General features: G+C 54.4%; 9 protein-coding genes and 1 non-coding gene across 10 annotated transcripts; 6 read left to right on the top strand and 4 right to left on the bottom strand.

Annotated features, from left to right (window-relative positions):
* Positions 1–368: 368 nt before the first annotated feature.
* On the top strand, positions 369–742 carry CHGG_07504 (uncharacterized protein; the record flags this gene model as incomplete). Its single annotated transcript, XM_001225159.1, has 2 exons — positions 369–479; positions 560–742. 2 exons carry the CDS (start codon positions 369–371, stop codon positions 740–742), a joined length of 294 nt encoding a protein of 97 aa, XP_001225160.1.
* A 295-nt stretch (positions 743–1,037) lies between these two features.
* On the bottom strand, positions 1,038–1,126 carry CHGG_11278. Its single transcript has one exon. It is a non-coding gene; the product is annotated as a tRNA-Tyr (tRNA).
* A 653-nt stretch (positions 1,127–1,779) lies between these two features.
* CHGG_07503 (uncharacterized protein) lies at positions 1,780–2,799 on the top strand (the record flags this gene model as incomplete). Its single annotated transcript, XM_001225158.1, has 2 exons — positions 1,780–2,632; positions 2,741–2,799. 2 exons carry the CDS (start codon positions 1,780–1,782, stop codon positions 2,797–2,799), a joined length of 912 nt encoding a protein of 303 aa, XP_001225159.1.
* A 1,179-nt stretch (positions 2,800–3,978) lies between these two features.
* Positions 3,979–5,153, bottom strand: CHGG_07502 (uncharacterized protein; the record flags this gene model as incomplete). The annotated part of the gene is made up of 2 exons (XM_001225157.1): positions 3,979–4,929; positions 4,995–5,153. 2 exons carry the CDS (start codon positions 5,151–5,153, stop codon positions 3,979–3,981), a joined length of 1,110 nt encoding a protein of 369 aa, XP_001225158.1.
* Positions 5,154–6,036: 883 nt separating this feature from the next.
* On the top strand, positions 6,037–6,801 carry CHGG_07501 (uncharacterized protein; the record flags this gene model as incomplete). Its single annotated transcript, XM_001225156.1, has 1 exon — positions 6,037–6,801. One exon carries the CDS (start codon positions 6,037–6,039, stop codon positions 6,799–6,801), a length of 765 nt encoding a protein of 254 aa, XP_001225157.1.
* Positions 6,802–6,887: 86 nt separating this feature from the next.
* Positions 6,888–7,928, bottom strand: CHGG_07500 (uncharacterized protein; the record flags this gene model as incomplete). The annotated part of the gene is made up of 2 exons (XM_001225155.1): positions 6,888–7,416; positions 7,513–7,928. 2 exons carry the CDS (start codon positions 7,926–7,928, stop codon positions 6,888–6,890), a joined length of 945 nt encoding a protein of 314 aa, XP_001225156.1.
* Positions 7,929–9,569: 1,641 nt separating this feature from the next.
* On the bottom strand, positions 9,570–10,255 carry CHGG_07499 (uncharacterized protein; the record flags this gene model as incomplete). Its single annotated transcript, XM_001225154.1, has 2 exons — positions 9,570–10,153; positions 10,210–10,255. 2 exons carry the CDS (start codon positions 10,253–10,255, stop codon positions 9,570–9,572), a joined length of 630 nt encoding a protein of 209 aa, XP_001225155.1.
* Positions 10,256–11,210: 955 nt separating this feature from the next.
* CHGG_07498 (uncharacterized protein) lies at positions 11,211–11,530 on the top strand (the record flags this gene model as incomplete). Its single annotated transcript, XM_001225153.1, has 2 exons — positions 11,211–11,296; positions 11,410–11,530. 2 exons carry the CDS (start codon positions 11,211–11,213, stop codon positions 11,528–11,530), a joined length of 207 nt encoding a protein of 68 aa, XP_001225154.1.
* A 1,955-nt stretch (positions 11,531–13,485) lies between these two features.
* On the top strand, positions 13,486–14,753 carry CHGG_07497 (uncharacterized protein; the record flags this gene model as incomplete). The annotated part of the gene is made up of 5 exons (XM_001225152.1): positions 13,486–13,777; positions 13,859–14,014; positions 14,069–14,303; positions 14,450–14,577; positions 14,656–14,753. The coding sequence occupies 5 exons, from the start codon at positions 13,486–13,488 to the stop codon at positions 14,751–14,753; spliced, it is 909 nt and encodes a 302-aa protein (XP_001225153.1).
* A 2,149-nt stretch (positions 14,754–16,902) lies between these two features.
* On the top strand, positions 16,903–17,925 carry CHGG_07496 (uncharacterized protein; the record flags this gene model as incomplete). Its single annotated transcript, XM_001225151.1, has 2 exons — positions 16,903–17,170; positions 17,270–17,925. The coding sequence occupies 2 exons, from the start codon at positions 16,903–16,905 to the stop codon at positions 17,923–17,925; spliced, it is 924 nt and encodes a 307-aa protein (XP_001225152.1).
* Between the last annotated feature and the right edge of the window lie 1,096 nt (positions 17,926–19,021).

The raw sequence follows: 19,021 nt of genomic DNA, 5'->3' as shown, positions 1-19,021 counted from the left end.
CTCCAGTCCCCACCCCACCATTTCCAATTCCTAGGAGTCTCGCGCCAATGTAAGGCTGCGTTCGCCTTCGGGGCTCATATAGCCTACTGCTCTATTGGCTACTAGCATCGTGAGAACGTAAGATGGAGAAATCGGAGTGAGGGGTTGGGCCGGAAAGGGAGTGTAGAGATCGTGAAGGGACAGAACAAGAAGCGATGTCTTCTTGGCGAGAAGCCCGGAAAACGGCATGTCTGGAAGCGTGGAATAGTATAAATAGTTGCCTCTCTCCTTCCTTCAGACTTCCTTCCTCTCTTCAACACACAATCACAGACACACACACTAGTCTCAACTCTGCCAACAAAAACACATCCCCCAAGCCAACAGCCACAATGCAGCTCTCTACTCTCGTCATTGCTACCCTCGCCGCCGTGGCCTCCGCCAGCCCTGCGGTCAGACGCCAGGCTGAGTGCCCCGAGGTGGACAACATCCCCGTTTGCGGCGTAAGCTCCCCCCACCGACGTTCACAGAAGAGATAGCCTTTGAAACGAGAACTACGCTGACCCGGTACACCATGGATCAGTATTCCTGCATCCTCGCGGCCGTCACCGAGATTGGCTGCGGAACCGAGGACTACGCTTGCATGTGCGGCAAGTTTTCCGACCTCCAGCTGGCCGCTGCTTCCTGCGTCATCACCAACTGCGGTCTCGATGGTGCTCCGGCCGTGCTCGACGCAGCCCAGGCTGTCTGCGATGCTTGCGCTTAGTTTGGTGGTTGCTAGGGCCCTATGGAAGGCGTCTTGATGGTGGTGGATGAGGACTGTATATAGGTACTTGGAACGACCTTTGCCACAAGTACTGGGCCGGATAACGCAAATATAACTCGAATGCAGTCGCCAACAATTTGTGTTTCGTTGAAGCCCCGTTTTCACTCCTTTCGCGCTCAAGCTAGCAAATTCATCCCTTGGTAAGCATAAAGCTCTGTCGTGCAGTCGTCGCTGGGTGTGTTTATTTCGGCGGCACAGCAGTGGCTGAGCGTTGCACAAGGAAAAAAAAAAAAAGTCCCCTCGACCGGAATCGAGCCGGTGACCTTTCGGTAATCAATAAATTCCTTTACAGCCGAACGTGATAGCCAACTACACCACAAGGGGTTATGTCATGATGGGCCAGTGGAGCACATCCCACTTGTCAACTCCACTCTCCTCCGCGAAGACTTTTTGCAACTGGCAAGGAGGTGGACGACCCCCATGTTCTCCTGACCGTTGAAGACAACAGGAGTGACCGTGCCCGCTGCGCGCGGGCACGCCAAAGGAAGCCTGGGGGAACGCGCTGTCGCAGTTAGCCGATAGTGGCATCAGAAAATGCCGTCCTGCGATTGACGCTCGGGCATTGAAGTTGACGAGCATTACGAAAGCAAGCAAATGTGGTCTCTTCGTATTAATGTCGGGTTTAGTCATACAGCCGCGCCTTCTTTCTTCCCGCTGTGGATCTGTTGCTTCTGACCGGTTCGGGAGAGCTTGGTTCCTGCCTCTTCTTTGTTGGGTTACTGCCAGCAGACGGGGTCGGTCCGGGCGGATAGATGCGGCTGGAACTTGGCCGTTATGCAACACACGTCGATGTAGCCCTGGAGCTCACCAGACACTGGACCCTAAACAAGCTCCAGCCGCTGGCGGTATTAATACCAGCAGCGTTCCTTGACGACCGCGGCACGCGGCTGCAAGAAGAGGGGGGCCGGCAGCACTTCCAGTACGTCGGCGGCGAGGGCGGTACGGGCAAATCTCGCGTCATTCATGCAATTCACGATATGTTCCGGTTGAAGGATGGTCTCCACATCTCAGTCTTTGCGGCCAAGCACGACACTGAGTCGGGGAAGCGATTGAGTACGCAAGAGCTATGCCACGTGCTCCGCCACGGAGACGACTCGCAACTGCCGACCCCCGGCCTCTTCTTCTACGCCCAAGGCATACCGGTCGTGGTGACTCGCAACCAGTTTGTCGGGCTGAAGGTGGGCCACGGGGCGCCTTTCAAGGCCGTCGACATCTTCCCCGACCTCGCCTGTGGCACCATCGCCCTCGCCAACGACGTGACTTTCCACCTCGGGCCACCCGTGGCCGTCCTCCTCCAGTCGGACGATAGTGCGGGCCTCGCCATCCCCAGGCTCCCCAACGGCGCCATCTTAGTCAAGAGCAAGATGGTCGCCATCCCGAGCCAAATGCGGGGCAAGGAAGGCGGATGGAGGGGCAAGCCGGGTTTTCGGTGGGTCACCCACAGAACGGGACCTCTTTGCACGCCGGCCTTCGCCATGACGGATCAGAAGAGCCAGGGAAAGCAGTTCTCAGACGTCCTCGTCAACCTGAAAGGCGTACGCGGCGGCGGCACAGCGACTCGGCCCAGTTTCATGAGCTTGTACGTGCAGCTGTCGAGGGCGCAGAGCTGGGACGGGCTGCATCTGTTTCGGAAGCCGGCGCGCAGTGACTTCATCGAGCCGAAGAACGTGCTCGATAAAGACATGAGGGACGCCATCCTCAAGCTGGAACGACAGGGCGAGGAGACCAGACGGCGGTTCGAGGAAGACCACAGGCACGAACCGTGGTTTCAGGAATGGGACGCCATGCCTGAATCAGCGCAGGCTGCTGAAGCTGCTGACGAAGATGCGGGTACGTCGCTCTAGTAGTAATAGTCAACCCATAATAGATGTCGACCATAAAACCTCATTTCCGCCACTTTTTGACAGAAATTTGATTTCTTGGTTCGTGATTGTCAAGGACTGCGCGGCGGAGGCACGCAAAGGCACGAGCGAAGCAGCGAGTCACAGGGGCCCTGATGCCCAAGTGCGGGTAAGCGGCTTTTCCCTGGTGGTCTAATTGGCCAGGTAAAGCAACAACGGTCCGTGCACCTCCACCGCCAAGACTAACTAAGAGATGCTGATTCGACGAAGCAGAATGCAGATGACGCCAGACGTCGAGATGCCATCGAGAGAAATCGAAAGGAAGAAAAAGCCAAAATTCTACAGTGAGAAGTCGACAGTACAGGTTAACAATGACACCGTTTTTTTTAAAGTAGAAAAAAAGTGGAAAAGAAGTGGACAATAGTTCGAAAAAGGAAAGAAATTGGTTTGTGCTTAGAGCAAGCCATGGCATTTCCGACCTAAGGAACCTGGAGTTCCTCCAGGCAAAGGAACCTTTCGGGAAGCTGGAAGGGATTATATCCGACGTGCCCTGTGTTGCAAAAAGGAACAACCTTGCCCAGCCCATTTTCCCGCCCGTTTCCCAAGTCCCCTTTCTACACCCATCGTTATGAAAGTTTGGGCCAAACGTAGACCGGTTCCCCGTGGGGACAACAGACTATCATAGCTGGAATACTCCACGATAGGTGCTGAATGATATACCCTCATGTGTTGGACAAACCCTGCCGCAGGTTCTTGTTGGCCAAATTCAGGTACACCCAACAACTTGGGTGGCAGCGGTATTCACAATCACTGCTGTCGAGAGTTGGGAGGTGGTTGCAGTAGGACATATGAGCAACTGGACCGTCCCCACAGATTTTCCAACAGAAGCTGGTTTCCGTTTTGGGTGCGTGCGATAAAGTATCCTACTCCCATCGCTTTCTAGTCACGGCGCCGTGAATTCCCTTGCTTTTGTTGTCTCGGTGCTGCGGGTTGCTCATGGGTCGAAGTCGGCAGGTTGGCGAAGGATCAGGCCCGTGAAGGTATGCTGGGCGGAGAAACATGAACTCGGTTTGGGAAGCTGAGCGAAGAATGGGTGTCAGCCGATATGCTCGTGCAACGTGATGCATTGGATTGTTACCTGTTCCCACGTGGTAGGGCTCGTAAAAAGCGTAGTGTTCTGGGACATTACCATCTATCGCTTCGAGCTGTAGGTGGAGTGATAAACGCAGATCCTCGATCTTCCGAATGTACTCCGGAACGGCCTCGCCGGTCCCTCGGCGGCGTGGTCCGGGGTTGGACTGAGTAGGTAAACGCTTGCTAGATCCCGAAGACACGTCAAGTCCCCCAAAGAGCGGTACGTGAAGTGGACCCCGTTACCGAGCAGGTCAACGACTTGTCCCCACAACCCTCAGCATCCCTATCCCGGCTCGTCTCGGCCGTCGCCGTGTGCGACGGGACAGGGCTCAGCTGCGCCTCCCCGTCATCAAGCCGCCTCCTCGCCAGTCGCCTAGACGCCCCCGACCCCATGTCAGGAGGGATATGCATGAAGGAGATGTTGGGGTCATGCTCGACCAGGGGGATCCCAAACTTGTTGAGCAGGTTCTCGATGGGCTTCTTGAGCGAGGGGCTGCAGGCGGCGAGGATGGAGACAAACTGTTCGGTGATGGTCCATGTGCCGATCGAGATGGCTGTTGCCCAGGGGTCCCGCGCCGTGGTCCATTCGGCGATGACGACGACTTTCATGATAGACGCGAAGGTGGCGAACAGGCCGATGCTGGTGAGGCTGCAGATCAGGATGCGCTCGCGCAACGGGCGGTGCAGGTTCCAGAACATGAACATGGGCGTGACAGACAACAAAAGGTCGGTTACGATATTGAGCGCCGACATGAGGTTGGAGACGACGAGGTCAGTCTCGCCGCTGGGGCACCGTCTGTCTTTGACAGTCACGTCCCAGGAGGCGTGGAAGGGCTGGCATTTGGTGAAGTTGTAGATGGTATTGGCGGTTCCAAAAGTGAGCTGGATAACCAACAGAGCATACAACATGCCCTTGTAAGACCGTTTCAGTGGAAGCCGGAGGAGGGTGAGGATGATGGATGTCTTGATTAGTGTCATGGCAATCGCCCACACCGGTATGGCGAAGTAGGCTAGCTTAACGGCAAACATGGTTTCTTCGAAGGAGATCAGTTGCGGCTTGAAATAAAGCTCTTCCTCAAGCAAGGCCCAGTCCGTGATGGCGAATAACTGGTGGATGATGTCAGCGTCAAGGGAGGCGGAAGGGAGGCTGTGCTGGGAGCGGTGAGCATTACCAGGCCAGCAACGATGAAGCCGTCGTCCACGCCGAACCGCCATACCGGCCAGATTCTGATGTACATGCGGGCGAAGAAGGGCATGAGGCACAAGACAAGCAGAGGGATGGTGGTTCCGATGTGGACCTGGGACAGGAGTGCGATGCGCTCGTTGACGGGAAACATCGGAGCCGGGCCGGGTGGGGGGTCAGGTGGTGGCTCCATGGTGGAAAGGTGGAAGGGGAGTTATGGGCGGGTTGTCCACCGCACCGGCAGGGAGTCGAAGGATTCAAGTCAACATGAAACCAAAACAACAAGCAGAACCGGCGGGGAAACACAAACAAACAGGAAAGGGGAAGTCGTGGAACGGAGGGGACTGGGAAGAGGGGAGAAATGTGCTCCTCGACGCGCGGGTGGTTCCGAGGATTTCCACCTTCACGGTTCAGCCCATCATCTCCCACGCGGGCACCTGGTAACCGGTATGCCAATGAACCGGGGAATGTCTCGTGGTGTTTTCCGTTTCAAGGCAAGCTCGGTGATTTGCACGGAGGGTTCCACCAAAATCTCAGGGGCCTACCGCCTTGGCGCAGTCACCCCCCGGCATTGACAGGCCAGCAATGCTCCCCTCGCTCTCCTTATTCGACGGTCCGAGGTTAGCGCACCGGGGAGCCTCCTCGGCATTGACATCCGGGGTATCTATTCCCGGTCCTTTCCCTGGCCGCCCAGCCGGTGTCATTGACAGACAGAAGGCCTCGGCTCTGTGAAGAAGTCAGAAAAAGTCAACTCTGGAAACCATGAAGGAATGCGCAAAGTCAGTTTGCTGTCGAAAACGGGAAGATTCCTATGTCCTGATTTGAACGGCTTGAGAGAAACCCACCCAGGGAGTGGCAGCTGGGAGAGGTCCTGGGGTACTGAGTCATCAGCAGCTTCTTGTGGCAACTCATTGACAAGGAGACGCGGACTCTGTGGCCGTGAGTCAGCAAAACAAGTCGTAGGTACCTATTGTTAGAACTACCCCATGCTACGCTGGTCCCCCAGAATATAAAAGCTAGATGCGGTGATTGGACTTGTACTGTTCTACGACTCAACTCCACGCACTACCACCACCATGTATTTTCGAAGCGCCCACGTCGAGACTGACATCTCGGAACTCCGGCGCTTCATCCGCGAGAACCCGTTAGGAATCCTTATTACGACACTGCCCTCGCCCAACTACCCGACACTACAATGCACCCACATTCCATGGGTGCTTGACGTGCTCGACGAAGACAGCAACACGGAACTGGGCACGCTACGGGGCCATCTAGCGAAGCAGAACCCTCACTGCAAGGCCATGCAGGAGGCTGTCGAGCGTGAGTCGGGCACGGTTGCGAATGGCACACTCCAACAAGAGGTGCTAGTGGTCTTTACCGGGCCCGTCCAGTCTTATGTCACGACCAAGTTCTACACCGAAACCAAGCCAACAACCGGCAAGGTAGCTCCGACATGGAACTACTCTGCCGTACAGGTCTACGGGCGGGCGACCGTCTTCTTCGACACCAAGGCCGAGTCCACGGCCGCCTTTCTTGACAAACAGCTTGTCGACTTGTCTGAGCATACCGAGCGCAACATCATGGGCTATACCGGCGTCGACGGGCGCCCGGCACCGTGGGAGATTACTGACGCGCCCAGCTCTTTTATCAACATTCTCAAAAAGGCCATTACCGGCGTCGAGATCACCATCGACCGACTTGAAGGAAAGCACAAGATGAGCCAAGAATTGAGCGTGGGGGACCGTGAAGGTGTTATTCAGGGGTTTGAGGCTCTCGGGACAGACGACGGCCGCCGAATGGCTGCGGCTGTACGGGAGAGAAGCGCTATGAAAGATGCCTAGCGAGTTGGGGAGAAGCATTTTGGGCAAAAGGATCAGTAAGCGGGGATTACAGGAGTTCGCCGCAAAGGTTCCGAAATGTAATCTGTCTAGTGGCCATCCCCCTTTCGATATCCCCAGATCCAGTGCGAGCTCGGGTTCCTCGACAGATGTCGCATCGAGTGCCAATCCGCACTATGACCGCCAGCTGCAGATTTCGCCTCGATTGCCTCTACTGCCAGCGTTGCATAGCGCCTTGCTTCTTCTTCCATCCCGAATGCGGCGAAGTTCAGGGCAGCTTGCATATAGGCTCTGTCCATATAAATATCAAGCCGCTCTCGCAGATACAAGTCGATCAGCTCCAGACCAGTCTCGGGCATCACCAGCGTCTTTCGGTAATTGTCCAGGTCGGCTTCTAGACCTGTGATTGCTCGCAGCCGAGCATCAGATTTGGCAGCCTCTTTGCCGCTCATACTGCAGTGTGCACAAGAGCAGTTGAAGCCCCAATGTCTGAGCTCCGAAAGCCTCTGGGCCCTCGTCGAGAGCAAGCCAATGTAGCTGTCGCTCAGCTCCTCGCCCACATCGATGTCCCGAACCGATGATACGGTCATTGTCGCGCCATCGATGGTGTAACTGAGACTGTAACCAACCAACAACCGTGGTTAGTTCCCAGAAGCCAGCGCTGTGAACGATGCTGTGACTAGGTATTGACCGTTGTTGCCAGTTGAAACGTACCTCGGCCTACAATCGTGGTTCAGCATGGCCACTTCCGGGTAACATGCTATGTAATCGTTACCGCCATCACCACCAGCCTTCTCCCCGCTTGCCCTGAGACGAAAACAGTTTTTGTCAATTTTGTCGCCCAGATCACGGCCCACCATTCCCAACAGCTGCCCACGTGTTTGGACCCCGAGTTTCTCCAACACGGTGGCGTAGATTCGGTTTCGCAGATGCACATCTGTCCGGGCTTGAGCTGCCACTTGAACCAAAAGTGAAGGCTGCCGGACCATGACCATCACCCCCCTTTTAATGGGGCGGGTGGCAATGAGTCCAATGCCCTTGCCGGCTATCTCGGCCACGCGGAATGACTTTTCTTCTCCATCAGCGGTGGGATTTGAGGCCATTTTCCGTGCATGCGAAACCTCAGCCATGATTGTCTTGACCCGATGCCCATTTGTGACGAGTGTGCTGTCACCATCAGCTGTCCAGTGGACACAAAATCCTGCAAGACAATGCTCAGGCCCTTCCCATTTCGTATTGTGCTCCGATCGCCGAGGTCCGTGAAGGCTGTTGGTGGTAGCATTTAGGTGGGGTTGTTCGTCGCAAGCGGTTTGTTCAAAGATAGACAGTGAGGGCTTGGAGTGACAGATGTCATACAAATCCTCGCCGGTCCAACATGACACCGCATTCTGGATGAGGCCCAGGGCACTGAAAACGGCAACGAGACCAAGCATTGCAGATGATTTGCTGTCTAGGGACTTGCTTGGATAAGTTATGGAAGTGAAGCAATTGGGGATGAGAAGTGCGGTACGGCCACCGACTCCTTGAAGGTGACGTCTGGACTTGAAGAATGAGAAATGATACAGACACCGAGATTCACCGGATTACCGCCTTGTGTTAGACTGGCTTCCCACGGCACATTGCCTTGAGTGCGAACAACGTGTTCAGGGGGCGCGAAATTCCACGGGACGGGGGTAACGCTGCCAACAGAAGCCCCTGAACTCTCTCCACTTCTGACACATTGCTCCTTTGTCTAGAAGGTCTGTGTTGGTGGTAAGGAGCCAGGGTACTTTGGGTACTGATATAGAGGTATCTAGGGCGTTGAACAGGGGTTCTTGTTACTTTCGATATGCAGAAAGAACAGAAATTTCCCCTACTTCTGCACGGTACCTAGATATGGGGCTCCGGATGATCCCCAGGCATGCTTGATAGGATGACTTTGTCTGTCGCTACGAGTGGAGGTGTGAGAAAGTGGGCAAACTGGCCCGGCTTAGCCGGGCCGGCTGGAGAAGAGGCGGCCAGCCCCATCCACCTGCAGATGAGTCCCTCCATACACAACAACGGACAAAAGGAAATACTGTACTCATAAGTACAGGGTACTTACCTAAGGTACCCCCCCACCCAGGAAGTAATCGGGAATGACGTGATGAACTCCGTACATGCAGCCACGACAACAGGCGGAAAGAGGCCAGCCACGCATATGGAAATTCTCCGCATCTGTTGGATTGGAGCGTCAAAGCGATGGGGCCGATGACGGCAATTCCCTGATCAGACTCCTTGCACTTAACAACCCACACTCTCCAGGACCAATATGAGGTACCGGCCAGATATCGCAAATGTAGGGAATTATATGGCGGAGGAATTATATGGCGGAGGTTCCAGCCCTGCGACGGTTTTGGGATTTTACGCCATCTATTCTTCATTTAATACGTGAAATGGAAGGTAAACACATGGGTTTGGGTCCCTATCATGAAAGTACCTTAAGATGCCTAGGTACCTAGGTACGTGAGCTAACAGGTGTTTGTAAATTCGAGACCAGAGATCAGAAGATGCCAATGCACTTGGATTTAAAACAGTTGGTCATATACTACCCAATCGACTGTAGAACGAGCGATGCGAGTATGCCAGACAATCTGACTGGTCGTTTCAATTACTTCCAAGCCAGAATTCATGTCATTGTGCTGTGTACCTAATGGATGTAGGGAATGACAGACGTGGAACACAGGATCTAGGAGAAGCCCGTCCATGCAATGGTCGTAACTAAACCCCCAGGCCAGGATAGATCTGTCCTTTCAGGCCTCGTCGCCGGCAGCACGCTTGTCCGGAACCACAACATTCTCCTTCCAAGCCTCACCCTCAGGAATAACAACATTCTCCTTCCAGGCCTCGTCGCCCGCAGCACGCTTGTTGGGGATGACGACGTTCTCCTTCCAGGCCTCGCTGTCAGGAATGACGACATTCTCCTTCCACGCCTCGCTGTCAGGGATGACAACGTTCTCCTTCCAGGCCTCGTCGCCCGCAGCACGCTTGTTGGGGATGACGACGTTCTCCTTCCAGGCCTCGCTGTCAGGAATGACGACATTCTCCTTCCACGCCTCGTCACTCGCACCACGCTTGTTGGGAATAACGACATTCTCCTTCCACGCCTCGTTGTCAGGGATGACAACGTTCTCCTTCCACGCCTCGTCACTCGCACCACGCTTGTTGGGAATAACAACATTCTCCTTCCAGGCCTCGCTGTCAGGAATGACGACATTCTCCTTCCAGGCCTCGTCACTCGCACCACGCTTGTTGGGGATGACAACGTTTTCTTTCCAGGCCTCGCTGTCAGGAATGACAACATTCTCCTTCCAGGCCTCAGCGCCGGAAGCCCTTCCTGTTGAGAAATTTCAGCTAACTCACATTCACAAGTTTGGAACTGCGAGACCTTACCGGCGTGGGGTGGCAGCGCGACAGCCCCAATGGCCAGCATGGCCATCGTGACAGTGATGCTGATGGTCTTCATGTTGAGTGAGGTTTCTGGCGTGGAAGGTGATGAGGAAGAACGCGTCTGGTTTAGGGAGCTAAGTGTAGCGGATGTTGTGGACTCTGCTTAAGGAACTGTTGTTCAACGAGATGATGAACGGAATGGTGAGTTCTGTGATTGCTGGGGATGGACAAAAGACTGTCCGAAATACTGGATGGCTTGGCCTTTTATGCTCACGGCGCACCCATGAACTAGACTTGATTGCGTGCTCACATTGCTGTTCTTACCACCGCATCCCCTTGTTTTCCCAGTTTGTCCGGCATCGCCTCCACCGATCCGCGCCCTCATTTGCCGCTCAAAATGCAGCTGCTTCTTTCAGTTGCTCCGTGCACCATCCCTTTCGATGCCGGCGGCCGTACCAGAGAAGGCCAGGATGGGGAGCTGTGGTAGGATCAGTCGGAGGCGAGTGTGCTCCTGGGCGTGTCGTTAGCTACGGATAAAGTGGTCGCGGGTCGTCTGGCTGCATGTGGACCGTAGAACGGGCGGTTAGCTGTGCGTTGGCTCTATACAGTAGGTAGTTCGTTGTCTTCAGGCGAGGCCGGAGTTGTGGGTTAGATTGGTGGTTCAGATGGCTCGCTTTAGGTAGGGAAGCTCATTGGTTACGCGTGAGAGTAATGCGACAGGAAGCATGCTCCTCTAGCATTCTGCAAACCTGATCATCTCTTGCATCGGATCACCTCGAGACGGAACGGTGTGGGGAACACACCAGGAGTTGGTCTTCCGTCGTTCACCATTGGCAATGATACGAGCGGGGGCACTTGGTCACCGCACCAAATTGTGCGAAGCGTGGTTGCCGTGGCATTGAATAGATTGTTCATGCCCTACAACATAGGAGAGGGTGCCATATATGGAAGGTACGGAAGAAAACAATGCAAACGAAGGCGATCAATATCCGCCATCCCTCATGATGCAGGTTGCCCCATGCACGACCATCCGCCTGAAGCGAGGTGGAAGTGATGTCGTATACAACTGGAATGAGCGCGGTGGAATGAAGTACGATGCCATGACATGGGCGGCGCAGAAACATCAGACCGGATATGATTTGTAATGGTAACATAGCAGGGAAGACAACGTCAGGAACATGCATCTGCACGAATACCATCAAGCCATTGGAACCAACGGTATGCGCAGATGGCATCATTTTCATATCAATACGGAACATATGCGATGCGAGCCTATGTGCGCAACCCTTCCTTGTCCGAAGGCCAGCGCTCCAGGAGATGCTAATGGGGGCCAAATTCAAGAGTTACACAGGCTTTTGTGGAGTGCTAGTCTGGTAGCGTCTGTGGGTAGATCGTAGATGTTCTGGTGACGTGATGTTGAGCGATCTGCGGCAGTTACACAGCCGTGACGGCTGGAGCTAACAGTGATGGTTACAATGGTCTACCGATGCTCCCTGCCGCTTATCCATAATGTTCTGGCCCGACCTATGACCATAATACCCATCAGGATTGAATAATGCAGTCACATTTCGGGGTTTACCTGGGCCCCAACAGCGAAGCCCGAGTTGGACCGCGGCCAAACTCTCGTATCAACATGTTCCGTCAGATCACTGGGTGTAGAAAAAACAGGTTGGCCAAGGCAGCAACAATCGGCGGCATATTTTCTATATGTCATGTTTCTAGCAAAGCTTCAGCCTTCGACCCTCAAGCCGTCCGCGGCGGCTGCCACATTTCTTCTCTTTACTGTCTAGACATCCTTGCTCGAGTTCATTGTGACCGGAACCTCAATGAGAAAGAAGTGGTCAGGGACTGGGTTCCGAATCAACCGAGTGCAATGCTTGACGTGGTGCAGGCTGTCAAAACGCTCCTCCATCACTAGGTTTGTAGTGCGCATCCGAACGTACTTTTGCCAATAAAAGAGGCAATGGACAATGTGCCAGTCGCGGGAGGCCCAAAATGAGCCGCCAATCTCACCCAAGGCGGCTACCTGCTCCAAATCTAGCGCGACTTTGCCCTCCTCGTCGGCAAAATATTCCCAGGAACCTCCCGGTCCCGGTCCGGAATTGTCAAACTCGGCCGTCAGCTCCCCGTCCCGACAATATGGTGGGAGCCAAGCCGTGGAGAGGGTATCGTAGATGCAGCCTCTCGACCGCGCCTCCTGGATTGTGCTGCCGCAGTCACACAGGTTGAGTCCAGGTGGAAGTGTTGCCGGACGATACACGTCGATTTTGTAGCTGGTTTGGTCCAAGTATGGCCGCGGTGACAAAGGCGAAACTTGCGGTCCCTCTTCAGATAACTGCATCTTATGCAGCACCTTAGAAGCTTCAAGGCCCAACGAAATCAGGCCCCAGATGGCAAAGACGCGCGTGAAGAGTTGGAAAATCGTGAACATATAGCGCATTGCCCATGGGACGGAACGATCGCTGGCGGCAACTTTCAGCTCGTAACCTTGGAACTCGCCGAGAAGTGGTGCGTCGGGGGAGGAGGATGCCATGGCGTTCGCTGTTGTAATCTTGTGGTTAGACCCAACACCATAATAAGGGACAGAGAGCAAAAAGGTCCAAAATAGAGCACACCTGGCGCTGTCAAAACGCTGGATTGGAAGTAACGGACTTTTGTTTAAAAATATGAAAGAAGGAGGAGCAGGACAAGCAGAGTCGGGGTATGGCTGTATGACGCCTCCACAGAATGTCTGAGGTACCTCGGTATCGAATGGCCCCCAAATTCTACGGCATCCCCAAGGCGCATATTCTGGCTAATTTGGAGGACTCTTTTGACACTACGGCGTCCCTAGTCTCTCCGGGGCCTGGGTAGATCAAAAGCTTCCAGCCTGGGGATACACCCCCTGCCGGTGCCCTGGTTGTTGTGTTAGGTAGTGTTACCTTTCATGCAACCGACCTGCATCTGCGCCTGACAGCATGATGTGGGGAGAGACGGCTTCAGAGAGGACCGGCATATGCAAATGCCAATCTACGTTGGCACCAAAACGTGTAGGATTGGATAACTCTTGGTATTTCTAATCACGCTCACTTAATGGAGCGAGCAAGGTGCCTTGGGTTGAGCTCGATGATGTGACAAGTCGAGGATCTGCGCCAGACAGGAGGTCTGTTTTTTGAGGCATGATCGAAACCTTTCCATCCCCCCGCCTGTCCGCTCTTCAAACTGATCCTCCCTTCTCTGCCTTCTCGTACACTATCTTCATCTTCCCATATTTTTTACCATCTCTCACGCTTGGCGGCCATGGCATCAAAGGAGGGTGCAATCACTGGTACGCCCGACGCAGAAATCACGCGCCGGACATCTCTATCTTCTGTTGGCCTAAATGGATGTGGCGACCGTGAAAGCCAGAGCTTCCTCAGGCCATCCGAAGAGCGCCAGCGGTCTCGTCAGTGGCAAAGGCCACATCAATTGTCCAACCGTTTCGCATTTCATTTCATCCTCCTCATTGCCAACCTTGTGCTATTCGGCTTTGCTGTATATGTCAACAGCAGGCCGCCCAACACCGGCACACTTGGCTCTCACTCTGCTGCTTGTACGATCTCATCCCTTTACCCTCCATCACGTATAATCTGATGCGATCAAGGAAGAAGGTCGTTAACTCCCATTCCACTAGCCATATTCCGAGATGCAATCCAGTTTGAGGATCGTTACTTCAATGTGCGGTCAATCTACACGTCGAATGGTTCTGTGAACACAAGAAAGTCCGACGTCGCTTTCTCAGGGCCGCCTCGTCTTGAGCTGGAGGAGGCCTGGGCTAAGATCCTAGCGTGTGAGTTTATCCTTTTGGCACTTGATGCGTCACCTCACTTATCGTTGCACGCAGACCAAAACTTTCGGGTGCAGGAGCATGAGCTCGGCGAGTACAAAGGTCAAAAGAGCATCATCCAGCTCAGCGACGGCAGCGGGTTTTACATGACGGTTGCAGTGCAACATGCACTCCACTGCGTTCAGAGGCTTCATCATTATCTCTACAAAGACCACTATTATTCTGGATTCTCCGACAACGATACCTTTGCGTTGAGACAGCATACTGAACACTGCTTGGACTGGCTGCGGCAGTACGTACAATGCAACGCTGACACTACACTGATACCCATCCGATGGGCGACAAGGTGAGCTCTCGATTCGGTTTCAACTCGAGTTACGTCAATCTTTCTTCCATATCTTCTGCTTAGGTTTTCTTTTGCTAACCGCTGAGCCATAGCTTTCCCGGACCTGTCTCTAAAGACTGGGGACACCACCGCTGTGTCGCTTGGGAGCCAATTGTGGAGGTCCTGGCATCTCGTGCTTTTGATCCCTTTGAGCCTGGCCTGCTTGTTCATCCGTACTTTGGTTAGTGAAGGCTCCTGATGCTATTATCGCAGCACTATTCTATGTTACAGTTTACTGACTGAGGTTTTGGGGTACCAGGGGATCCCTACGCAGGCCCTTCCGGTGCGCAAACGGGAGCTGCCATTTCTCAGCACGGGGATGGTTTAATTGGCGGCGACCATGGACCTGATATCTAGGATTATAGGATCATAAACACGCAGCCAGGTTTGTGGCTTCCTGAGACCTGCCCCCGTAAACGGAGGGAACTTTCAAGACTGGATGAAAGAGGTAGCCTGAGCAATATTCTAGATAGCTCCTAACAAGTAACATTGTATAATGAGATTACCTATGAACTGGTTGAATGCCGAGTACCGTATGAACCGTCCAGGAAGCATGCGGTCTGCTCTTTGCTGTTCTGTTCTGGGCGCCCGGCAGTGCCACACCACATGAAACCAGGCATGTTTCCCCAGGACTTGATCGAGAACTGTCGTCAAAAACGATTGGCTCGAGTTGGCAGGTCGGGATTCGGTACTATGCATGCGTCTCCGAGCGTTGTACATAGGTAGGTAGGTACCTTGTTGAATAGGTCGACGGAAACTGCGCGGACCAACCCTTCAATGAATTACGGCACCCACTCTTTTCCGCATTTCATGCTGGCTTTGGTTGCATTTTCAACATAGGTACGAATCTTGGATAAAGTACGTTCTGCGCAGTGTATGTACGTACGGACTTCACGTTACCCCCCCACGGTCCCCCCGTCCCCTTATATTGACACCCAACCATCCGCCTTCGAGCCGCCTCCGTGCCGCCTCCGTGTCCACCCACCATGTCAGACGGCCCCGCCTGGAAGCAGCCCCGGACCATGGAAACCAAACGGCCTACATATGTGCGTCGCCTCTTCCGGTCTTGCAGCTGACGACCCGCCCGGAGTTAAGATGATGGTACCGAATCCAGCGTGTAACTGGTACATACCTACCTAGGTATGGAATGCAAAGCAAAGCAAGCCAGCTTTTCCCTCCGGCTCAAACTACTGACAGCCTTCTTTGATCTCGGATGAAAACATAACTCGGGATCGAAACACGTACCTCCGGCCACCAGCTATGGGTCTATGACTGCAATGTGTCATTGAGTATTTGACTGCGCCTCCTCGTTACGTGGAGTTCTCTTCTTGACTTCTGTTCTCTACCCGTGGAAAAAGAAGTTTGCCTGAATGCCTCCACACGGAGGCAGTTCGGTACTGGGTACCTACCACCCGGAGAAGTTGACGTGGGGTCGGGCGGCAGCTAACTCATGTCCATCCATTTGCAGACCACGACGGCACGGTCCAGACCGCCCAGTATGAAAAGAGCAAGCTGGAGGTCACGAAGAAAAGGCGGAGGCGGCTCAACAGTCCGGGAGGGGGTCCAACCTAGGGCGTGCCGGGCTTGGAGCTTACGACAAACACACTCTCCATGATGATTTCCGGATGCGACAGCCGACGTTGTCGCAGCCGCGCCACACGCACAGCAGGTGATATACATGCAGTAATCGGTTAAGCCCAACGTTATTGATAAGACATGGGCCATTCAGGCACCTGCCTGATCGAGAGAGACGCATGGAAAGACGGCCTCCTCGACCATGAGCTTTTGGGGGCCAAATGGCGTGCGACGGTGCGAACGTGCGGGCAATCTGACGAGCATCGGAAATGACTGGCGGCCGCTTATCAATTAGGTATTTTCATTAATCACGGCTGAGCCCAACCGGCTCGTATCCTGTTGGATCCCCAGGAAGTTAACATCAACGTGTCATGCGAAATTGGGCAACCAGAGGTTGATATGTCAAGAGAGATGACCAGACGTTAACTGCACACCGAAGCCCGTTAAAGCGCTGGTCGTCTATTGGCTACTTGCCGAAGGCGTGGCAGCACGGAATTTGAGCCGGACCAGTGACGCCGCACACGGGCCGTGAAACTTGGCAGCCTTGGAAATGCTTGAATTCCCCTCTTGGCGCCCCCGCATCCCTAAGTGGTACCTTACCCGCCTCACCCCACCTGCCCCTCTTTTGTTTGGGAACCATGAACAACACAACAACCTGGAAATTCTGACCCCCTTCTGGTACATACATGTACATGTACCCACCTATCCACATGGATTCTACTTTGTACTCTGTACGCGCTTCTCCGCAAGCGAAGCACCCCCATCTGCATGTGGTTGCAGTCGCCCAAGGCAGCTGGGAGTCTGGGACTTGCAAAATTCAATCCGACCGATAAACACGGGCAGTCTTTGAAAGACTGAAACGGTAACTCTCAAACCCCCGTCTTACGGCCTCGCCACCTCTTGTTGTTCGTACCCTATCATCTCACTCACAATGACATTGCATCCCGTTAATATTGCCATGGCTGACTCGCTCATGTCGCCTCAAGAGGTGGCAACATGTCTCCTGGATCAGCGCAACCCGGCTCACAACATTGCTGCCCTGGAACATCGCCAGCGGCTCATCAGGACCTGGGGGATCCCCCTCGGCTCCAACATTCTCGAGATTGGCCCTGGCCAAGGCGATTTTACCGTTGCTCTGGCCGACGCTGTAGGGCCGGCGGGGCGTATTGTTGCCATTGACAATTGCCCTCCAGGCTATGGTAAGCTGAAGAGATGATGGATAGAGATACTCCGTCTCTGTCGCGCCGACGCTTATATAGATGTGGCTCCTTTACTGATATTCATGTGCTGCTATTCAGGCACTCCGCCCGTGGAGGAGGCACAAGCATTCATACTCGCCTCGCATCTGGGCCCGAGAATCGAATTCGTCCGCGGCGACCCCATCGAATATCTCTCTTCGCGCACGGAACCCACAGCAGCAGCCAGCCCGAAGAAATTCGACTTCATTGTGTTCTGCCACTGTGTCTGGTACTTCTCCAAACCACACTACCTGGCCCAACTGCTCCGTGTTGCCCCCCCCTGGGCCGGCACGGCGCTGGTGGCCGAGTGGAGCCTCTCCACGTCGCTCCCGGAGGCCTTCCCTCACGTACTCTCCGCCCTTCTTAACAATACGCTCGAGAGCCTACAGAGCGACAGCTCGCTGCGTAACATTAGGACGGCGCAGACTCCGCCGCAGATCATTCAGGCTGCCGAGAGCGCGGGGTGGGCGTTGAGAATGGAGCAGGTTATCCCTCCAGCGCCGGGGCAGCTGGATGGGCGCAGGGAGGCCCGGATGGTGATCGCGTCGGAGTATTTCAAGTCAGATCTGGAGGCCGTGCAGGTGAATGAGGGCGTCAGGCAAATGCTGTATGCTATGCGGGATGCTGTCGCCGCTAGCGTGGCACGGCTCGACGGGGGTATCGATGCTGTGAGGGCTATGGATGTTTGGCTCGCGCGATTTGAACTGAGCGAATAGGAGAGGCGTTCATGTCATGAGCACATCGTAAATACTAGCGCTTCAATCTCTGACCATGTTGATGCCCTGTGAAGGAACGGAGCAAGATCATTTGCAATTCTTCGGGTTTAGCGTAGCCCAGTACCTAACTAAGCACGTGCTAAGGCATGGCCCCGTCATTCCTCAGGAGAGATCCGGGGCTTTCCGGACTGATCTCGTCTTCAATAGCCGTCGCTCCAGCGTCCGCGGCGTTGGCAGGGGCGGTGATTACCGAGATAATCACAAGTACGAGCATGAAGCAAGCTGCGGCGATGAGGAATGGCATCCCGATCCATGCCTCCGACTCTCCTAAGCTCATACCCCAACGGAAGGCTGCCGCAAATAGAGGCTCACCGGCTATTACGCCAATGTATGTTAAGACGGAAATAACAGTGTAAAGGGTTCCGAGATGTCTTTGCTCCACCATGCCAGTGACTAAACTTCGCGTCGGGACCGCGAAAGCGTACCCGCAAGAGTAGGCGACCTGCCCGAGGACTAAGAGCATCCACGAGCGGGCCCTGGCAACCGTTGCAGAGCCGATCACGAGGAAAAGGCCGCTAAGCTGCGCGATGCGTTTATCCTTGACAGTTTCGTGCATGCCCGGTCGTCGCATCAAGAAGGCGGACAAGGCCGGTATGAGGACTGTGAGGACCATGAAGTTGACGCCAGAGCCTAGCGAGGTAATAAAAGCGGCCTATTATGGTTGGTTTATTAGCCCTCTCACTTTGGATCATCACGTCCACACCCGGAAACTCACCTCTCCGACGGTCCATCCCAAGCGTTTGGCAGCATATTGAAGTATCAGCAGTGCGTCTGCTTGCTCTCCTAGATGAAATAGGAGAAAGCACAAAAGACAAAGGACAAGTTCGGCGTTTTTTGCCATCCACCGAAACGGCAACATGGACGCTTTCAGACGCTCCCGCACATCGCCATGGATGGCTTTCCTGGCGCCGTGAGCTCTCGCCTCGATGACGGCTCCGGCTTCCCCATTTGGTGCTCGTGTCGAAGAGCGCGGTGATAAGGTCTCGGGAACGAAAAGCAACGCGACAAGAAAGCCAGTCGCCATGAAGGCCTGCCC

This window comes from Chaetomium globosum, genomic scaffold (genome assembly GCF_000143365.1).
Source record: "Chaetomium globosum CBS 148.51 scaffold_5 genomic scaffold, whole genome shotgun sequence".
Taxonomy (NCBI): Eukaryota; Fungi; Ascomycota; class Sordariomycetes; order Sordariales; family Chaetomiaceae; genus Chaetomium; species Chaetomium globosum.
This window is presented reverse-complemented; position numbering and strand designations above follow the sequence as displayed.